The 22,500-nt window shown below is 44.1% G+C and overlaps 1 protein-coding gene across 1 annotated transcript in view; it reads right to left on the bottom strand.

The window, feature by feature from the left end:
• Positions 1 to 16,595, bottom strand: part of LOC135561821 (zeta-sarcoglycan) — a 97,947-nt gene extending 81,352 nt beyond the window's left edge. The window contains exon 1 of the mRNA XM_065003747.1: positions 16,499 to 16,595. Coding sequence (XP_064859819.1) covers positions 16,499 to 16,594 — 96 coding nt within the window. The 5' untranslated portion in view covers position 16,595. The remainder of the gene's footprint in view (positions 1 to 16,498) is intronic.
• Positions 16,596 to 22,500: the final 5,905 nt, after the last annotated feature.

Raw genomic sequence — 22,500 nt, 5'->3', positions numbered from 1 at the left:
TGGGACTTAACTACAGGGTCAACCAAGGCATCCAAGACGTTTCCAATTCATCCCTCTCTCTTCCTATCTCTGGGACTTAACTACAGGGTCAACCAAGGCATCCAAGACGTTTCCAATTCATCCCTCTCTCTTCCTATCTCTGGGACTTAACTACAGGGTCAACCAAGGCATCCAAGACGTTTCCAATTCATCCCTCTCTCTTCCTATCTCTGGGACTTAACTACAGGGTCAACCAAGGCATCCAAGACGTTTCCAGTTCATCCCTCTCTCTTCCTATTTCTGGGACTTAACTACAGGGTCAACCAAGGCATCCAAGACGTTTCCAGTTCATCCCTCTCTCTTCCTATCTCTGGGACTTAACTACAGGGTCAACCAAGGCATCCAAGACATTTCCAGTTCATCCCTCTCTCTTCCTATCTCTGGGCCTTAACTACAGGGTCAACCAAGGCATCCAAGATGTTTCCAATTCCTCCCTCTCTCTTCCTATCTCTGGGCCTTAACTACAGGGTCAACCAAGGCATCCAAGACGTTTCCAGTTCATCCCTCTCTCTTCCTATCTCTGGGACTTAACTATAGGGTCAACCAAGGCATCCAAGCCGTTTCCAATTCATCCCTCTCTCTTCCTATCTCTGGGACTTAACTATAGGGTCAACCAAGGCATCCAAGACGTTTCCAGTTCATCCCTCTCTCTTCCTATCTCTGGGACTTAACTATAGGGTCAACCAAGGCATCCAAGACGTTTCCAGTTCATCCCTCTCTCTTCCTATCTCTGGGACTTAACTATAGGGTCAACCAAGGCATCCAAGCCGTTTCCAATTCATCCCTCTCTCTTCCTATTTCTGGGACTTGGTCAGCGTATCCTGTATCAAACATGTCTGACTAAAATGCACAGAACTAGTCTGTCGGTCACAGCTATAGATGACTTAACCGTTCACACTGATTAAACAGCCACTATATCCCTCTGGAGCCCGACTTGTCATTCCACTGGCCTGCGATCAATCGGGTGTTTTCTCTCTTTGCTTGCTGCTGATTACACAAGTGTTATTTTGTCCGTCCCCCACCATTTTGTTACTTCTTTTCATTTTGTCTCTGGTTCCATTGAATTATGTATCGTCAATTCCCTAAACGAAGCTGGAGCTAGTTCAAACTGAATTCTCGCATCCGCTGCGTTTCTAAAGGAGATGAGGGAGTGTCGTGTTTCTTGTCACACTCTCCAGACTCCAGAGTGAGGCTTTCATTTGCATCTTTTTGCCTGTCCATTGATCTTTGGGGTGATACATTTTTTTGGCACATTTACTTGCTCGAGACATCTCCGCCAATTCCCTTCGCTGACGTTTAATGGCAGAGATGTTTCATATAACGCGAAACAGGAAAGTCGTCTAATGTGCGCTCTCTCTCCCTCTCTCTCCCTCTCTCTCTCTCCCTCCCTCTCTCTCCCTCTCTCTTGCCCTTTCCTTCTCTCTCCCTCACTCTCCCTCTCTCTTGCCCTTTCCTTCTCTCTCTCTCTCTCTCTCTCTCTCCCTCTCTCTCCCTCTCTCTTGCCCTTTCCTTCTCTCTCCCTCTCTCTCTTGCCCTTTCCTTCTCTCTCCCTCTCTCTCCCTCTCTCTTGCCCTTTCCTTCTCTCTCCCTCTCTCTTGCCCTTTCCCTCCCTCTCTCTCCCTCTCTCTCCTCCTCTCTCCCTCTCTTGCCCTCTCCTTCTCTCTCCCTCTCTCTTGCCCTTTCCTTCTCTCTCCCTCTCTCTTGCCCTTTCCCTCTCTCTCCCTCTCTCTCTCCTTCTCTCTCCCTCTCTCTTGCCCTTTCCCTCTCTCCATGTCCTATTCCATTTTCCTTTTCTGTGTGAATGCGGAGCTGTACTGTGTGGTGTGAGGAGAACATCATAATTGATGCAGTGCAATGTTGATGCAATAATGATGCAGTGAAATCTGTTGATCACATTTTTATATGATTCAACATGAAAGATCATGAGTTGGTAATCAAATGAATTTCGGTACACGCGTTATAGGCATATCTGGATACACTGTATACTACTTTAGTGGGGTCGGTTCCAAAACACTAAACTGATGTGAATTCTACTTCACTAAGACTGCGACAGCTCCTAACCATGTAGACAGAAAGATCAAGAGAGAGAGAGCCCTGAATCACTGAACACTGAACTCAACTCTAAAAGTAGCACACCTCCCTCTACCTCACTGTATCCTCCCTCTAACCTTCCTGTATCCTCCCTCCATCCTCCCTGTATCCTCCCACTAACCTCCTATATCCTCCCTCTATCCTCTCTGTATCCACCCTCTATCCTCTCTTTATCCTCCCTCTATCCTCTCTGTATCCTCCCTGTATCCTCTCTGTATCCTCCCTGTATCCTCCCTCTATCTCCTCTGTATCCGCCCTGTATCCTCTCTGTATCCTCCCTCTATCCTCTCTGTATCCTCCCTCTATCCTCTCTGTATCCCCCCTCTATCCTCTCTGTATCCCCCCTATATCCTACCTCTATCCTCCCTGTATCCTCTCTGTATCCTCTCTGTATCCTCCCTCTATCCTCTCTGTATCCCCCCTCTATCCTCTCTGTATCCCCCCTCTATCCTCTCTGTATACCCCCTCTATCCTCTCTGTATCCCCCCTATATCCTACCTCTATCCTCCCTGTATCCTCTCTGTATCCTCTCTGTATCCTCCCTCTATCCTCTCTGTATCCCCCCACCCTCTATCCTCTCTGTATCCCCCTCTATCCTCTCTGTATCCCCCTATATCCTCCTCTATCCTCCCTGTATCCTCTCTGTATCCTCTCTGTATCCTCCCTCTATCCTCTCTGTATCCTCCCTCTATCCTCTCTGTATCCCCCCTCTATCCTCTCTGTATCCCCCCTATATCCTACCTCTATCCTCCCTGCATCCTCTCTGTATCCTCCCTCTATCCTCCCTCTTCGTCCCTCTACCTTCCTGTATCCTTTCTGAACCTCCCTATACCTTATTAATTATTTATTTAACCTTTATTTAACCTGTTGAACCTATGGGGGCGCTGTGTCATTATTGGATAAAAAGACGTGCCCGTTTTAAGCGCAATATTTTGTCACGAAAAGATGCTCGACTATGCATGGAATTGACAGCCTTGGAAAGACACAACTCTGACGTCTCCAAAACTGCAAAGATATTATCTGTGCGTGCCCCAGAACTAATGCAACAGGCTAAACCAAGATGAAGTTTCATACAGGAAATGCCCCGGATTCTGAAGGCGCTGTGTTCCAATGTCTCATTATATGGCTGTGAATGCGCCAGGAATGAGCCTGCGCTTTCTGTCTATTCCCCGAGGTGTCTGCAGCATTGTGACGTGTTTGTAGGCATATCGTTGGAAGATTGACCATAAGAGGCTACATTTACCTGGTGTCCCGCCCGGTGTCCTGTGTGCGTAATCTGTAGGTCCATGCGCGTTCCATTTCTTCAGAATTGAAAGTCAACTGCCACGATGGATTTTTATCGTTGATAGATATGTGAAAAACACCTTGAGGATTGATTCTAAACATCGTTTGCCATGTTTCTGTCGATATTATGGAGTTAATTTGGAAAAAAGTTCGCGTTTTAATGACTTATTTTTTATTTATTTTCCTTACCCAAACGCGATGAACAAAACGGAGCGATTAGTCGACACAAATAATATTTTTTGTAAAAACGGAACATTTGCTATCTAACAGAGTCTCCTCATTGAAAACATCTAAAGTTCTTCAAAGGTAAATAATTTTATTTGAATGCTTTTATGGTTTTTGTGGAAAATGTTGCATGCTGAATGCTAGGCTTAATGCAATGCTAGGCTATCAATACTCTTACACAAATGCTTGTTTAGCTATGGTTCAAAAGCATATTTTGAAAATCTGAGATGACAGTGTTGTTAACAAAAGGCTAAGCTTGAGAGCAAATAGATTCATTTCATTTCATTTGCGATTTTCATGAATAGTTAACGTTGTGTTATGCTAATGAGCTTGCTGATAGATTTACACAATCCTGGATACAGGGGTTTTTTCGTAGCTAAACGTGACGCAGAAAACGGAGCGATTTGTCCTAAACAAATAATCTTTCAGGAAAAACTGAACATTTGCTATCTGAGAGTCTCCTCATTGAAAACATCTGAAGTTCTTCAAAGGTAAATGATTTTATTTGAATTGCTTTTCTGTTTTTTTGTGTAAATGTTGCCTGCTGAATGCTAACGCTAAATGCTACGCTAAATGCTACGTTAGCCATCAATACTGTTACACAAATGCTTGTTTTGCAATGGTTGAGAAGCATATTTTGAAAATCTGAGATGACAGTGTTGTTAACAAAAGGCTAAGCTTGAGAGCAAATAGATTCATTTCATTTCATTTGCGATTTTCATGAATAGTTAACGTTGCGTTATGGTAATGAGCTTGAGGCTGTAGTCACGATACCGGATCCGGGATGGCTCGACGCAAGAAGTTAACTAGGCAAGTCAGTTAAGAACAAATTCTTATTTACAATGACGGACTACTCCGGCCGACAGTGGGCCAATTGGGCACAGCCCTATGGGACTCCCATTCATGTGATACAGCCTGTATTCGAACCAGGTACTATAGTGATGCCTGTTGCACTGAGATGCAGTGCCTTAGACCACTGCCCCACTCGGGAGTCAGTCGGGATACCTCCCTGTTTCCTCCCTTTACCTCCCTGTATCCTCCCTTTACCTCCCTGTATCCTCCCTCTACCTCCCTGTATCCTCCCTGTATCCTCCCTTTACCTCCCTGTATCCTCCCTTTACCTCCCTCTATCCTCCCTCTATCCTCCCTCTGATCTTTTGTCTGCACCTCCCAGGGCATTTGAACTGAATCCAGAGGCCGACCCAAAACAACGCCGTCGGAGGAGTGGGTGCCGGAGCGGTCTTCTAGTGAGGCTTCGGACGCTAATGTCCAGTCCCTAGTTAACAAAGTCGATGAAATTGGGGCAAGAGTTGCTTTCCAAAGAGATATCCTGGATGGTAACATACTCTGTTTCACAGAGACATGGCTAGCTGTGGACATGTTGTCGGAGTCCATACAGCCAACGGGATTTTCAGTGCATCGTGCCGACAGGAACAAACATTTCTCTGGTAAGAAGAAGGTGTATGTTTCATGATTAACAACTCATGGTGTAATTGTAACAACATACAAGAACTCAAGTCCTTTTGGTCATCTGTCCTAGAATTCCTCAATCAAATGCCGATCGTATTGTCTCCCAAGAGAACTATCCTCGGTTATCGTCACAGACGTGTATATCTCCCCGCAAGCGGATACCAGAACGGCCATCAAGGAACTTTACTGGACATTATGCAAACTGGAAACCATATATTGTAGCTGTGGATTTTAATCTGCTAATCTGAGAACAAGGCTACCTAAATTCTATCAGATTATCGATTGCAGAGTAACACACTCGATCACTGCTACTCTAACTTCCGCAGTGCATACAAGGCCCTACCCCGCCCTCCTTTTGGCAAATCTGACCGCGACTCCATCTTGTTGCTCCCCTCCTATAGGCAGAAACTAAAACAGGAAGCGCCGGTGCTTAGGTCTATCCAATGCTGGTCTGACCAATCGGATTCCACGCTTCAAGATTGCTTCGATCACGTGGATTGGGATATGTTCCGGGTATCCTTAGACAATAACATTAATGTATACACTGACTCAGTGAGAGAGTTTATAAGGAAGTGTATAGGAGATGTTGCACCCACTGTGACTATTAAAACCTTCCCTAACCAGAAACCGTGGATTGATGGCAGCATTTGCGCAAAACTGAAAGCACGTTCCACAGCATTTAATCATGGCAAGGCGACTAGAAATATGACCGAATACAAACAGTGTATTTATTCCCACCGTAAGGCAATCAAACAAGCAAAGTGTCAGTATAGAGACAAAGTGGAGTCACAAATCAACGGCTCAAACAGGGTCTACAGACAATAACGGATTACAAACAGAAAACCAGCCCCATTGAGGACATCAAATGTCTTGCTCCCAGACAAATTAAACAACTTCTTTGCCCGCTTTGAGGACAACACAGTGCCACCGACAAGGCCCGCTACCAAAAACAATGGGCTCTCCTTCTCCGTGGACAACATGAGTAAAACATTTAAACGTGTTAATCCATGCAAGGCTGCCGGCCCAGACTGCATCCCTGCCCACGTCCACAGAGCATGCACAGAACAGCTGGCTGGTGTGTTTACGGACATATTCTCTCAATCCCTTTTACAGTCTGCTGTCCCCACATACTTCAAGATGGCCACCATTGTTCCTGTTCCCAAGAAAGCTAAGGTAACTGAACAAAATGACCCGTAGCACTCACTTCTGTCATGTGCTTTGAGAGACTAGTCAAGGATCATATCACCTCCACCCTACCTGTTACCCTAGACCCACTCCAATTTGCTTACCACCCCAATAGGTCCACAGACGATGCAATCGCCATCACACTGCACATGCTGTTCATTGACTACAGCTCAGCATTCAACACCATAGTACCCTCCAAACTCATCATTAAGCTTGAGACCCTGGGTGTCGACCCCGCCCTGTGCAACTAGGTCCTGGACTTCCTGATGGGTCGCACCCAGGTGGTGAAGGTAAGATACAACATCTCCACTCCGCTGATCCTCAACACTGGGGCCCCACAAAGGTGCGTTCTCAGCCTTCTCCTGTACTCCCTGTTTGCCCACGACTGCATGGCCATGCATGCCTCCAACTCAATCAACAAGTTTGCAAACGTCACTACAGTGGTAGACTTGATTACCAACAATGACGAAACAGCCTACAGGGAGGAAGTGAGGGCCTTCGGAGTGTGGTGTCAGGAAAACAAAAGAGATGATTGTGGACAGGAAACAACAAAGGCAGCACCCCCCATCCACATTGACAGGACAGCAGTGGAGAAGGTGGAAAGTTCCTTGGTGTAGATATCACCGACAAACTGAAATGGTCCACGCACACAGACAGTGTGGTGAAGAAGGCGCAACAGCGCCTATTGACAGCGTTCATCCACCTCTGGCCTGCTCGCCTCCCTACCACTGAGGAAGTACAGTTCCCGCGCAGCCCAGTCAAAACTGTTCGCTGCTCTGGCCCCCCAATGGTGGAACAAACTCCCTCATGACGCCAGGACAGCGGAGTCAATCACCACCTTCCGGAGACACCTGAAACCCCACCTCTTTAAGGAATACCTAGGATAGGATAAAGTAATCCTTCTCACCCCCCTTAAAAGATTTAGATGCACTATTGTAAAGTGGCTGTTCCACTGGATGTCTTAAGGTGAACGCACCAATTTGTAAGTCGCTCTGGATAAGAGCGTCTGCTAAATGACTTAAATGTAAATGTAAATGTATTGAACCTCAGGAGGCTGAAAAAATGTGTCTTGTCACCGAAAACCCTCTCTAACTATTATAGGTGCACAATTGAGAGTATCCTGTCGGGCTGTATCACCGCCTGGTACCTCCCTCTACGTCCCTCTATCCTCCCACTACCTCCCTCTACATCCCTCTATCCTCCCACTACCTCCCTCTATCCTCCCTCTACCCCCCTCTTCTACCTCCCTCTACCTTCTTGTATCCACCCTCTACCCCCCTCTTCTACCTCCCTCTACCTTCCTGTATCCTCCCTGTATCCTCCCTCTACGTCCCCTCTACCTTCCTGTATCCTACCTGTATCCTCCCTCTACGTCCCTGTATCCTCCCTCTACGTCCCCTCTACCTTCCTGTATCCTCCCTCTACCCCCCTCTTCTTCCCTCAATCAGTGAGGTCACCTTTAGTATTTGCCTTGGTAGCGCCGTGCAGCCGGAGACCATCCCACTGCCTCTGTAAAAACAGGAAGCAAGCCATGCCATTTTCCCCAGGCCGTGTGACATACATGGAAATGTCATTAGGTACTGATGGGGACCAAGATAAAACCAGGCCAGACACCAGTGTAATGTCAATTTGCTGCCATTAATTAACTAAATGTCTCTTAATTTCAGTGAGTTGAACAACCGTAACCTGTGATGCTCAGTGAATACTAAAACCTGTGTGTGTGTGTGTGTGTGTGTGTGTGTGTGTGTGTGTGTGTGTGTGTGTGTGAAGGTGCACCAAAGCCTCTGTAGAGTGTCAGAACGATTAAAGACATGAAAAAGGCTTTGTTTATTCGACTAATGAACTGCCTGGTGTAGTTGTGGCGTGGCCCTCGTAACCATGCCGACAGCTGCCATGACTTCTGGCTTAGTCATGCCGTGATTTGATTGGCTGCACTTCGTTTGGCCACGGTTGACTAAGTAAGTCTGCTACCAGCAGATTTCTATGGAAGTGGAACAGTGTGAATACAACAGTATTGCAAGTTGTGCCAGCCATTCTGAATTCACTAAAAATATGAAGTCTGAGTCAGTGGAAACTCATAAAGGATTGCTAAAATGGGCCGACACATTTTTACAGTACATCCCACTCTCGGATACCATCGTTGACATGATGATTAGTCATATCTACAGCTGTCAAAAGAAGTAGCTTACCAGCCCATCTATTTGCTCTTAATAAAGTCTCATTCCTCACAGATCCTAGTATAATAATGTGCTCCTAGGACCAAGATAAGGTACGAGACGCACAAATCAACTCAACTCAAATCTGCCATCCGAATCAGAATCCAAAGAAATGGATTCTGCATGAACTTTTCAATGATCTATACAATAGAGACATTTCTACCTTCTCTACATCTATATATTTGGCGACGTCTGAAAGGGCTCGCAGCATTTTGGGAAGAAGAAGATCTGGGCGCGGGATTTGATCTCTGGTGATGATGTGAATGAATATTCCCTTTCATTCCCTTCTCCTGAAGGCCAAGTCGCCTTCTTGGACGTTCCATCACTCTGGAAAGCTTGTTAAATGTTAAACGGGGGCCTATTTCTACATGGGTCGTGATCTGGTGCCATATACCCCTTGGCCTGGTCTCAATAAAACATTTAGACACTCACGCTTCTCCCGGAAACAACATGTTTTCTCAGATTCATTTGTTTCACTTTTATGGGTCACTTCTGAAGTTGGAAGATGCCTTTTTTCCTGGTATCTTTTTAATATTGTGGAGGCGCGGGGTGTTGTGGGTAATACGGACGACGCCCAAAGGTCGTGTGTGCTCGCACATAACCATCTCGAATTTCTTGACCACCCAGCGTCGATTGCTTCACTGAATAATTTGTATGAAGTCTTTGAAGTGTGAAGTCTTGAACTATATGGTAGAATAGTATTGAAGTATTTCCTCTTTACAGTATGTTGTATACCGCAGAGGGCTGAATCAATGTCAGCCATGTGGCCAAAGAAAGAAGCCACTCTAAAATCAAAACACTGACAACGAATTACTCTTAAAAATGAAAAAGTGCCCGAAAGTGTTTGGACCCTCAGAAAACCAAGCAATGAATATAGACAAACTGACAAATGGCTAACGAGAAGGTTTTTCCACAAAGCTTTAGTCAGGGTCGTGTTCACTAGGGCACGCAACGTTTTACAATGGAAACTTACAATTTGTGTTTTGTTCCATTTCAGTGCCTGTCAGCTGAAAGTATTGTGTCAGGGGTGATAAAGAGACAGAGAGAGAGAGAGAAATTAGTGATTGATAAAGAGAGGAAAATGACTCCTCGGAGGAAGCTGGAATATCATTAGCTCCCTGAGGGGACAATTAGAATAGTCCGTGTTGGCGAGCAGGCCTCGGCTCATCCCTCATGGTGCGGAGAGAGAGGATGACAGCACACCACACTCTTGGAACATGCAGTCAGTCTGCTGCAGCACCAGGTATTTTCAAGACATTTAAAAATATACTGTATATTTTACCAGGTTTGTTTCATTGAGATAAAAAAATATTTTTTTCAAAGGAGATCGGGCCCAAGGTCCATCAACGCTGTCTGTCAATAGGACTGTGACATCAATAGCTACAGCACAAACCTGTCTGACAATAATCAGAGTCTGTCAATAGGACTGTGACATCAATAGCTACAGCACAAACCTGTCTGACAATAATCAGAGTCTGTCAATAGGACTGTGACATCAATAGCTACAGCACAAACCTGTCTGACAATAATCAGAGTCTGTCAATAGGACTGTGACATCAATAGCTACAGCACAAACCTGTCTGACAATAATCAGAGTCTGTCAATAGGACTGTGACATCAATAGCTACAGCACAAACATGTCTTACAATAATCAGAGTCTGTCAATAGGACTGTGACATCAATAGCTACAGCACAAACCTGTCTGACAATAATCAGAGTCTGTCAATAGGACTGTCATCAATAGCTACAGCACAAACCTGTCTGAAATAATCAACAGAGTGTCAAATAATCAGCATAGAACACGGATCAGATCCCCTTCTGATGATGAGTTCAGGACAAGACCTGTCTGAAAGGAAACTAAGCTGAAGCATCACGGTAGCTCCTCCAACCTCTCTGAAAGTCACGGACCTAGTATCCCCTTCTGAAAGATGAGAACACGGACCTAGTGTCCCCTTCTGAAAGATGAGAACACGGACCTATTATCCCCTTCTGAAAGATGAGAACACGGACCTAGTATCCCCTTCTGAAAGATGCCAACACGGACCTAGTATCCTCTTCTGAAAGATGACAACATGGACCTAGTATCCCCTTCTGAAAGATGAGAACACAGACCTACTATCCCCTTCTGAAAGATGAGAACACGGACCTAGTATCCCCTTCTGAAAGATGAGAACACGGACCTAGTATCCCCTTCTGAAAGATGAGAACACGGACCTAGTATCCCCTTCTGAAAGATGAGAACACGGACCTAGTATCCCCTTCTGAAAGATGAGAACACGGACCTAGTATCCCCTTCTGAAAGATGAGAACACGGACCTAGTATCCCCTTCTGAAAGATGAGAACACGGACCTAGTATCCCCTTCTGAAAGATGAGAACACGGACCTAGTATCCCCTTCTGAAAGATGAGAACACGGACCTAGTATCCCCTTCTGAAAGATGAGAACACGGACCTAGTATCCCCTTCTGAAAGATGAGAACACGGACCTAGTATCCCCTTCTGAAAGATGAGAACACAGACCTACTATCCCCTTCTGAAAGATGAGAACACGGACCTAGTATCCCCTTCTGAAAGATGAGAACACGGACCTAGTATCCCCTTCTGAAAGATGAGAACACGGACCTAGTATCCCCTTCTGAAAGATGAGAACAAGGACCTAGTATCCCTTTCTGAAAGATGCGAACACCTGCGAAATTGTGATTTGTCCAAATGATCAATGACGTCACCAAGAAGTTCCTTGTAAATCGTGGCAACCCACAGTCTGTCTATAATACCAGTTATGTTACAAGTGTCTGTCCACGAGACATCACCCTTACAGATGAAGGATCTTCATTTGTGCCAGTTTGCTACAGCAGTAAAATAATCCTGCAGGAACAGGAAATGTTAATTATTACGTGGATTATAATCAAGGGACATTTTTGTAGGGGTTTTTCATCACGGCAAATCAAGTCTGAAATTTCAAAGTGAAAATCACAAACAGAAGCCTTTATAAAACTCAAATACACTACAAGTTCGCATTTCCCGCCGTGCAGGGAAAATTCTTAGCAACAAAAGAGTGATCGAGTTAAGATCCTACATCTGTACAGCGGCGTCATGTTTCCTGCATGGGGCCTTGTAAAGTATACGGAGTGTGTGTGTGTTAACTGTCATAACGTTGCTGAATTATGACCATGATCATTGATCTGTTATTGAGAAACAAAGAGAGAATGAAGAGGCTTTTACATTGACCTATATGACTGATCCAATCGACTGTTATAAGTGGTTGACCTCGACCACATATAAAATCTAATCAAAATCAAATAAATTGTATTTGCCACATGCGCCGAAGACAACAAGACCTTACCGTGAAACTCTTAGTTGCAAGCCCCTAACCAACAATGCAGTTTTAAGAAAAAGATGAGTTAAGAAAAAGATTTACAAAAAAAATTATAGACCAACAATAAAATAACAATATCGAGGCTATATACAGGGGGTACCGAGTCGATGTGCAGGGGTACATTGATGGATCTGTACATGTAGGTAGAGGTAAAGTAACATAGATAAAAATGGGGGGTTCAAAGCGAATAGTCAGAGTAGCCATTTGGTTAGCTTTTCATGAGTTTTATGGCTTGGGGGTAGAAGCTGTTAAAAAGCCTGTTGGACTTAGACTTGGCAGGGCGGTACCGCTTGCCGTGCGGTAGCAGGCAATGACTAGGGTGGCTGTAGTGCGTTGCCGTCAGAAGCCGAGCAGTTGCCATTCCAGGTGGTGACGCAACCAGTCAGGATGTTCTCGATGGTGCAGCTGTAGAACTTTTTGAGGATCTGAGGACCCATGCCAAATCTTTTCAGTCTCCTGAGGGGGAATAGGCATTGTCTTGCCCTCTTCACGACTGTCTTGGTGTGTTTGGACCTTGACAGTTTATTGGTGATGTGGACACCAAGGAACTTGAAGCTCTCAACATGCTCCACTACAGCCCAGTCCATGAGAATGGGAGAGTGCTCTCCTTTGTCTTGATCACATTGAGGGAGAGGTTGATATCCTGGCACCACACTGCCAGGTCTCTGACCTCCTCCCTACAGGCTGTCTCATCGTTGTCGGTGATCAGGCCTACCACTGTTGTGTCGTCGGCAAACTTAATGATGATGTTTGAGTCTTGCTTGGCAATGCAGTCATGGGTGAACAGGGAGTACAGGAGGGAGGGGTCCTGTGTTGAGGATCAGCGTAGCAGATGTGATGTTACCTAACCTTACCAACTGGGGGCGGCCCGTCAGGAAGTCCAGGATCCAGTTGTCCCAGGGTCCTTAGTAATCAGCTTTGAGGGTACTATGGTGTTGAACGCTGAGCTGTAATCAATTAACAGCCTTCTCACGTAGGTGTTCCTTTTGTCCAGGTGGGAAAGGGCAGTGTGGAGGGCAATATAGATTGCATCATCTGTGGATCTGTTGGGGCAGTATGCAAATTGGAGTGGGTCTATGGTTTCTGGGATAATGGTGTTGCTGTGAACCATGACCAGCCTTTCAAAGCACTTAATGGCTGCAGATGTGAGTGCTACAGGTCGGTAGTCATTTAGGTTGGTTACCTTAGTGTTCTTAGGCAAATGGACTATGGTGGTCTGCTTGAAACATCTTGGTATTACAGACTCGGTCAGGGACAGGTTGAAAATGTCAGTGAAGACACTTGCCAGTTGGTCAGCGCATGCTTGGAGTACACGTCCTGGTAATCTGTCTGGCCCTGCGGCCTTGTGAATGTTGACCTGTTTAAAGGTCTTACTCACATTGACTATGGAGAGCGTGATCATAGAGTCGTCCGGAACAGCTGGTGCTCTCATGCATGCTTCAGTGTTGCTTGTATCAAAGTGGGCATTGAAGTCCTTTAGTTTGTCTGGTCCACTCGTGTCACTGGGCAGCTCGCGGCTGTGCTTCCCTTTGTAGTCCGTAATAGTTTGCAAGCCCTGCACATCCGACAAGTGTCGGAGCTGGTACAGTAGGATTCAATCTTACTCCTGTACTGACGCTTTGCCTGTTTGATGGTTTGTCTGAGGGCATAGCGGGATTTCTTGTTAGCGTCCGGGTTAGAGTCCTGCTCCTTGAAAGCAGCAGCTTTACCCTTTAGCTCAGTTAGGATGTTGCTTGTAATCCTTGGCTTCTGGTTAGGGTATGTATGTACGGTCACTGTGGGGACGACGTCATCAATGCACTTATTGATGAAGCCGGTGACTGATGTGGTGTACTCTTCAATGCCATCGGAAGAATCTCGGAACATATTCCAGTCAGTGCTAGCAAAACAGTCCTGTAGCTTAGCATCCGCGTCACCTGACCACTTCCGTATTGAGCGAGTCAATGGTACTTCCTGCTTTAGTTTTTGCTTGTAGGCAGGTATCAGGAGGATAGTTGTGGTCAGATTTGCCAAATGAAGGGCGAGGGTGAGCTTTGTACGCGTCTCTGTGTGTTGATTGCACATGTAACAGGCTTGTAGAAATTAGGTCAATCAGATTTGTGTTTCCCTGCATTAAAGTCTCCGGCCACTAGGAGTGCCGCCTCCAATCAGGCTTCCAATCCAAGTGTGAAAAACCTAGAGGCATTTTAAAGCTTTGGCGGCAAGAAAACCCTAAACAATATATCATAGAGTTTTATTTGTCAACCCGAAAGCGATCGAACCAAATTGCAAATTCTGTTTGTTTGGCTCTGCAATGGAAAAACAAACCGCTCAAACCCTTCCAGCGCATATTCAAAATACATTTCCTTCCTCATTCCCTCCATCCCTCACTCTCTTCCTGTCAGTGCCACAGTCCCAGTCCCGCATGCTGTGTTGGTGGGCCAAGATCAGGTTAGGGCCACACCGGACTGGATACACCACGGCCCAACTACATCCTGGGCCAGCGACCCAGTCTCACCAGGGGCTTTGGAGCCTTATGCTAACATCGCACGGCTAACACCCTAAGCCAATAATACTTGGAACCACACTGCCCAGATTAGCTCAGTTCTGAAGCATGCCCACTACCCAAAAAACTGCCATAAACTAAATGGCACACACCAACAAGCCCTCAGGGGAGAAAAGTGGGTTGTTAGATTCAGCATGTTTCCTGTGTATTTTTCGAAATAAGAGTGTTTGCTTTGATGTGCAGACCCGATGTGAAAGGGATCACGGTGTCATTACAAGTGGTGGATAGATACACACACACACACACACACACACACACACACACACACACTGTTTGTCTGATGATAGATGAAGAGTCGGCAGAGAAGCCAGTGAGTTCTTTGATTTATTGACAGGAAGCTCTGCTCCTTCATAGGGGTTATCTACAAGCCAGAGTCACTTCCTCAACAGCAATTAGTGCCTTCTCTGTTACACACACTTAAGAAGAACCAGAAAGACTGGATTTCTTCTATAGGCTTTCAACGGGAGAGCAAACAAAAATATTCTAAAAGAAGATATCTCCTCCATAGGCTTTAATGGGAGGGCAAACAAAGATATTCAAAAAAGAATATGTCTCCTCCATTTAAGTTTTTAATAGGAGAGCAAACAAAGATGTTATACAAGAAGATATCTTGTAGGCTTTCAATGAGTAGGCAAACAAAAATATTCTAAAGTAAGATATCGACTACATAGGATTTCAATGGGAGGCCAAAGAAAGATATTCCCATAAAATATATCTAACACCATCCATCATTTCACCTCAAAGGTCAGGGCTGATGGAGTGTTGACCTCTGTGTCACCCAGAAATGGCGTGACACGGAGGTGATCTTTGAGTGGATAGATCAGTGTAATGTATTCAGGACTGTCACACACTCTCACCGTCACATACTCCCTTGTAAAGCAATAAGCTTGCGCATGTGCACCTGCCTTTACAACCCTACCCCTCCATCACACACACACACATTGAGCAAAGGTGGAGAATGCCTTCCCAACAGCCCAGGACACACAGTAACCTATATATGACAGCAGCCAGGGTGTGTGTGTGCGTGTGTGTGTGTGTGTGTGTGTGTGTGTGATAAGGGGAGCAGCATCACGGGGTATATTTATCAACAGTGTGCCTCATCACAGCCCTGTCTCTCTCCACATTTGGTCGTTTGTCACACATCCAAGTCCACTCCCATGGTCATTCTGTGCCCCTTACACGGAACCTTATATGGGACCTTACCTTACGGGACCTTACATGGAACCTTACATGGAACCTTACATGGAACCTTATACGGGACCTTATATGGGACCTTACACGGAACCTTACAAGGGACCTTACACGGAACCTTACACGGGACCTTACACTGGACCTGGACCTTACACGGGACCTTACACGGAACCTTACACGGAACCTTACACAGAAACTTACACGGGACCTTACACGGGACCTTATATGGGACCTTACACAGAACCTTACACTGGACCTTACACGGACTGTCACGGGACCTTATACGGAACCTTATACGAGACCTTACATGGGACCTGGCATCCAGATAGATGAGCTTCTCTCCTAGGTCTCACACGATTTCTCTGGGATGTGGGATTGCATAGTGCTATACCACTTTATGACAATGGGTAAGCACTGACACTTGGTATGCCATGATATGAGGAATGGGCTGGCTTAGTGATGGATATTTTTTATTCATTTATTTATTTCACCTTCCTTTAACCAGGTAGGCTAGTTGAGAACAAGTTCTCATTTACAACTGCGACCTGGCCAAGATAAAGCAAAGCAGTGCGACACAAACAACACAGAGTTACACATGGAATAAACAAACATACAATCAATAATACCATAGAAAAAGTCTATATACAATGTGTGCAAGTGAGGTAATATATGGTGTGTCATACGGTGTTATATGGTGTTACGATGCTTCATATGAGCGACATAAGGAAGGTTGTTTCTCAACCTTCCACTACTGAGAAATGACAGTTGATATGACAAGGGAAGGGTGTGTCTTAGTGAGGGATATGACATGCATAGCGAGTCATAGGGTGCTACGATGCTACATATGAGGGACATAAGGAGAGTTGTGTTTCTTACCCTTCTGGATTCTATTTCTTTCACGTAGAGAGGGAGCAGAAACTCCGAAACACCCTCTAGCCTGATCCCCTCTTTGGTTACACGAAGATTACCCATTCCATCCTACGGGGAAATAGAGTGGAAGAAAGAGAGAGGGATGAGAGAGAGAGAGAGAGAGAGGGAGAGAGAGAGAGAGAGAGGGGAAAGAGAGAGAGAGAGAGGAAAGAGAGAGAGAAAGAAGAGAGAGAGAGAGAGAGAGAGAGAGAGAAAGAGAAAGAGAGAGAGAGAGAGAAAAGACAAAATGGAGAGAATAAGTCCAAACAGTGAAACAGAGAAAACCAGTGTTAGTTCAGTCACCGTGAAGAAACTGTTCAGGAGAGGAGGGAGTGGAGAGAAAAACATCCAAAGGAACAAAAGTTGTATTTTAATTAAATATTTGGATCATTTTCAACAACAAAGTACTGTACATTTTCCAAGTTAGAAATGTCACATTACACATAGGCACAGATGCACACACACACTCACACACACACACACACACACAGCCCCGACAACACTTGCCCACCCCAAAGATAGAAACAAACAGGACTCAATGGGTTAAATCAGCCTGAGGACTGTTCTGTTGCTCAAACCCATGGTGATTAAGCCAGTCAAACAGGGAAACAGCTCCTCAATAAACTAACACACACCAGCCTGCAGTTCCTATAATACAAACATTATTGATGTTTGCAGGTGACTACTCATATTAGTCAGGTAGCAGTTGTAAATGAGAATTTGCTCTCAACTGGCCAACCTGGTTAAATAATGGTGAAATAATGTATTTATTTTTTAAATATGAATTAAAAGGAACCAACACATTATGCAGAACTATCCAAGGGTGGAACATGCTCAGGCAGGAGTACGGCCCCCCCGTCAATCGTCAACACATAAAGATGATTCCTGAATAATTCAGAATGAATCATTAATGTGACGAGCCAACGCTTAGCTAAAGACCCTCGTTCTCTCGTCTAGCCCCGTCACCCCTGACAGTGTTTAGCGATGGTGGCGGCGTGCGACGGCATGGGGCCTTGATTTGACGTGGCAGGTTGTAGACATTAACGTCTCTCTCGGGCAGGTTGGTGTTCAATCTGAGGGAACACAAAAGTCAGAAAAAGAACAGGCCCCTTGGCTAGGCGCCGCGGCGCCACTAACACACTAATGCCGTCTACCTGAGAGCCTTGCAGGTACGGAGAGAGAAAGAGAGAGAGAGAGAGAGCTACGCTAACCACATACCTAGCAGCCAAAGTCACTTCTATTAGCCGACCAGACACGCCGTATGAAATGTAAATGACATTTCTCAGTCTGATTAGCGTGGCCGTGGTGGAGCTTAGTGTCGACAGTGGTGGGAACAGCGAAGGTCTTCAGGAATCCTGGGGGGAAGCAGGTGACTTTAGGAAAATGAAGACACTCCTCCGGGATGTGAATGATGGGGAATTCTGTAGTAACAGAGGCCTCGGATAATGATGTCCTTCTCTGTTATATTGGATTCCCATGTTGTGTTATAATGACATATTTCCCCATCCACGTCGTGTGTGAGAGTGTGTGTATGTGTGTGTAAGCGTGTGTGTGTAAGAGTGATTATCTACATGTCTGTCTGTCTGTGTGTGTGTGTGACTGTGTTCTGCCGAGTCCTTCAGTAGAAGTCAAGCTGATAATGTTGTATCGCCCAGCGCAGCGAGGTTAACTGGCGGAGTCGGCCATTAGGGCTCACATCCCATCCCTGGCACAAGGTTATAGTGAACAGTATAATACTCCCTCCTCCACTTGATGGATGGCCACTGAAAACATTCTCAGGGAAGGTTTTAATGTTCTCTCTCGGCTGAATTTCTCACTCAACCTTCCGTGCCAACAATGTTTAGAGAGAAAAGAGAAAGAGCTGGAGGGACGTATAGAAATGAACAAATGAGGAGACATAGATACGAGTTTGTTTGTGTGTCCTCTCTGCCGGGAAAATCTTTTGACCTTTCAGCGCCAACGTAGAAGCAATGCCTTGTCAGGGTCTGAAATCAACGCATTGACTTTCATCAGAGTTCTTGGAGAGCTTCCTTCCGCATCACTTCCCCTTCTGGGACGCATCCTAAACATGGTCTTGTATTAAAATGTCAGCTCACGTTGCTTCTGACCTACAATAAGAGCTATTCCACTTCTAAGGGGCTGCCGCTCCCCACACTGTAAAAAATGACCCACAGGCTTAGTAAATAATGCAAAAGAAAATCTATGATTTTGACTTAAAATGGGTTTCTGGTTTTACTTACATTTTTGAATATAATACTTAATTTATATGTGTTGTAAAAGATTGGCATTTGCAAATACAAATCCAAGGTAATATGCTGCGAAATTTGAATTAATATTTCTAAGTAACAACCAACAACTTAAAAATATGACGTTCAAATGATCATGTTTGTGTTGGACTGACAAATTTGGACTGACAAATTGTGCTTGGAACAGCTCAACGGACCTCGTCTTGATCTTTCTCCTCTGGAATGGCCAGGCAGCAGGTAAGGACCAAATTATAACTTGGAATGTAGCTTGGATCTGTCTACACATATTTTCGACGAAATCTAGTAGCCTAGTCTGTTATTTCTTCATTTTTTCACTCAGGATGCTGACGACACCATGATCCGAGAGGACCTCGTTCAGCACGTGATGAATGTGTTCACTGTGAAGGATCTGCACCAGAATATAGAGCATGGGATCTGCATCGAAGGAGCAGAGGTCCTGGCTGGTATTCCCAGGGTTACACGGTCATGTACGTTGCTTATGGGCCTCATCTGTGGGTTAAATCTAAGGTACCCCTTTGAGGTGTTCCAAAAAGTATTCTTGGAACTTGACGATCTCAGGACCTCCCCACGGATCCAAGCTCTAAAGATGAAGTTACTTGTTTTCAGAGATATCTAAAGATATCTATGAGAACTCTCAAAGGGTCACTCACAAACTGTGGTCTAAACCCTACTCAGTAAACTGAAAAGCTAGTTGCTAGGTGGTATAGGTGCTACAGTTTACATGATGCTCTTTGTCAGGTGAAGTCATAAGAGACATTGTCCATTCCTGTTTCAAAAACAGCTTTGTTTTAAAAATGACTCCATATGCACTAGTGGATATCTGAGATGATTTGTCAGATGCAGCTATCTGGCTGTAACTTTACCTAAGGAGGCAAGGTGGATATGGAGTCAGGTTTAAGGGAGAATTTGGCATTATTTTGTAACAAATGTGCAATGTATGTTTTGATGAATCTAAAACAGTTAGAATGAGGTTGTATTTGAACTAAAGTTCATACTGTGCTTTGTGTAAAGTCTATTATTAAGACAAATCGTTAATTTACGTTTAAAATATTGTTAATATTGCTTTGTTGTTAAAGGGAGCACAGACCACCAGAAAATTCTTGCCAAACTGTACAAGATGTGAGGTCAAAGTGCTAATCCCAACTATCACCTAAACGTTATGCAGTTGTGAAGATCTAAAATGATTTGTAGTCAGGTGCAAGCTATCTGGATGTAACGTTACCTAAGGAGGCAAGGTGGAGTTATACCCAGAATGCTTACAGATTACAAAATATGAATGTCTAAGGAGTAACATTTATTTTATTCAAAATAAAGGTGTGGAAGTTTAAAGTTGAACACTGTTGCTTCTTTTAGCATATTCCCTTGTATAGAAATAATAATTTGTAGTAAATTATCCCAAGTATATTGAGGTAACTATTTGCATCAGCTTTTTAAGTATAGTTGTGAGTATATATTTGAGTAGTAGGAACCCAATTTAAAGACATTTTACTAACCTGAGTACCACAAGTAACTGAGAAAAAAACATTTGTAAATAAAACATACTGAGTAAATTCAGCAAATTAATCGTACAATATTAGTTCTATAACTGATTACATTAAGTAGATCAAATGTATAACATTAGTTCTGTGACTGATTACATTAAGTAGATCAAATGTATAACATTAGTTCTGTAACTGATTACATTAAGTAGATCAAATGTATAACATTAGTTCTATAACTGATTACATTAAGTATATCAAATGTATAACATTAGTTCTGGGACCTGAAGGACTTAAGCAGGTCAATAAATTATAATTATATTCTGAACCTGATAAAACTTTTACCTGATAAAAGTTTAAAATCCAGTTAGTTGTTTGCATATAGTTCTGTAGTGTGTAATACACTAAGGATCAAAGTATATTATACTAAAATCCTCCTTACAATTTATATCAAATGTATAAATAGTTACTATAATTTTTAAAGTGAAAGGGCACAATAGTTTTGGGAATGATTGGGATTAAGAGGTCAAAAATTATAATTATATTCTAGGACTGAATAAAACCTTCCCACAAACAAAACAAGAAATCACACTGGAGTTTATTGGAATGAATCAAATTTGACTGTGTAATACACACATGTAGTCTCTTATACTCTCTCTCTCCTTGTTCTCTACTTAAAAAGCTCTCAAAATGAGTTAACCTCTACATTTTTAGGGAAACCGTGAAGCCAATATAATTTTACAGTACCTAATGATTAAAGCTGAAAGAGAAATCCTGCATGGTCCCCTGCTGGGCCTTGGGAAGCTTTGGATGGCCTTCCCAGAAACACACAACAAGCTGGACTTGGAGTTTATTGAATGGTCTCCTTGCGGCTGGGCCTTGGGAAGCTTTGGATGGCCCTCCCAGAATGGTCCCCTATCTCTCTGGGCCTTGGGAACCTTTGGATGGCCCTCCCAGAATGGTCCCCTTCGAAGCTGGGCATAATTTCAGATGGCCCTCCCAGATGGTCCCCTTGCGGCTGGGCCTTGGGAAGCTTTGGATGGCCCTCCCAGAATGGTCCCCTTGCGGCTGGGCTTGGGAAGCTTTGGATGGCCCTCCCAGAATGGTCCCCTTGCGGCTGGGCCTCGGGAAGCTTTGGATGGCCCTCCCAGAATGGTCCCCTTGCGGCTGGGCCTCGGGAAGCTTTGGATGGCCCTCCCAGAATGGTCCCTTTGCGGCTGGGCCTCGGGAAGCTTTGGATGGCCCTCCCAGAATGCTTATCTAACGCAGCACATTTCGTTACAGGACTATTTCAAATAAAGCCAGATAGTCTATGAGAGAAGACAGGAAGCATTATTAGTTCTCTTACATTTTCCCTCTCGAGTCCCCAGTGTCTTCAATATGTGGACCAAGTTTTATTACAGTCTCATGTCATACACATAATGAAAGTACAAAGGCTGAAAACTTCTCATTAATTCACCTATATTGTGTATTGATCGATCCTATTCGGCCCTCAACTCTGGATCTTGAAGTCAGTTCCACTGCAAATTTTCAATGTTCCTCTCTAATCAGGGACTGATTTAGACCTGGGACACCAGGTGGGGGCAATGAATTATCAGAACAGAAAAGCAGAAGGCTCCAGACCTCATAGGGTAAGAGTGTACCCCCTGCTATATTGTACGTAGGTGAATAAACTCAACTGTGCCTCGGCTTCAGTACGGTTTCCACTGGACCTTTACAGGCCATCAGTCATACACTCAGTAGGAGCGAACCATTTTGGTGAATGGGGTGGTGTACCTAATAAACTGTATATAGTAATAAACTTTATATAGGTGAATAAATGAGCTCTAACCAAATCCAATTTCAAATCAAATGTATTTATATGGCCCTTCTTACATCAGCTGATATCTCAAAGTTCTGTACAGAAATTATAAATGAAATAAACTTCATTAAGTTGAATCTATTCCATTATAAATTAAATCAACGTCATTAAGTTGAATCTATTCCATTATAAATTCAATCAACATCATTAAGTTAAATCTATTCCATTATAAATTAAATAAACTTAATTAAGTTGAATCTATTCCATTATAAATTAAATAAACTTAATTAAGTTGAATCTATTACATTATAAATTAAATAAACTTAATTAAGTTGAATCTATTCCATTATAAATTAAATAATCTTAATTAAGTTGAATCTATTCCATTATAAATTAAATCAACGTCATTAAGTTGAATCTATT

Source organism: Oncorhynchus nerka, linkage group LG18 (genome assembly GCF_034236695.1).
Source record: "Oncorhynchus nerka isolate Pitt River linkage group LG18, Oner_Uvic_2.0, whole genome shotgun sequence".
NCBI lineage: Eukaryota > Metazoa > Chordata > Actinopteri > Salmoniformes > Salmonidae > Oncorhynchus > Oncorhynchus nerka.
Note: the sequence above shows the minus strand (reverse complement) of the source record. Positions and strands in the feature narration are given on the sequence as shown.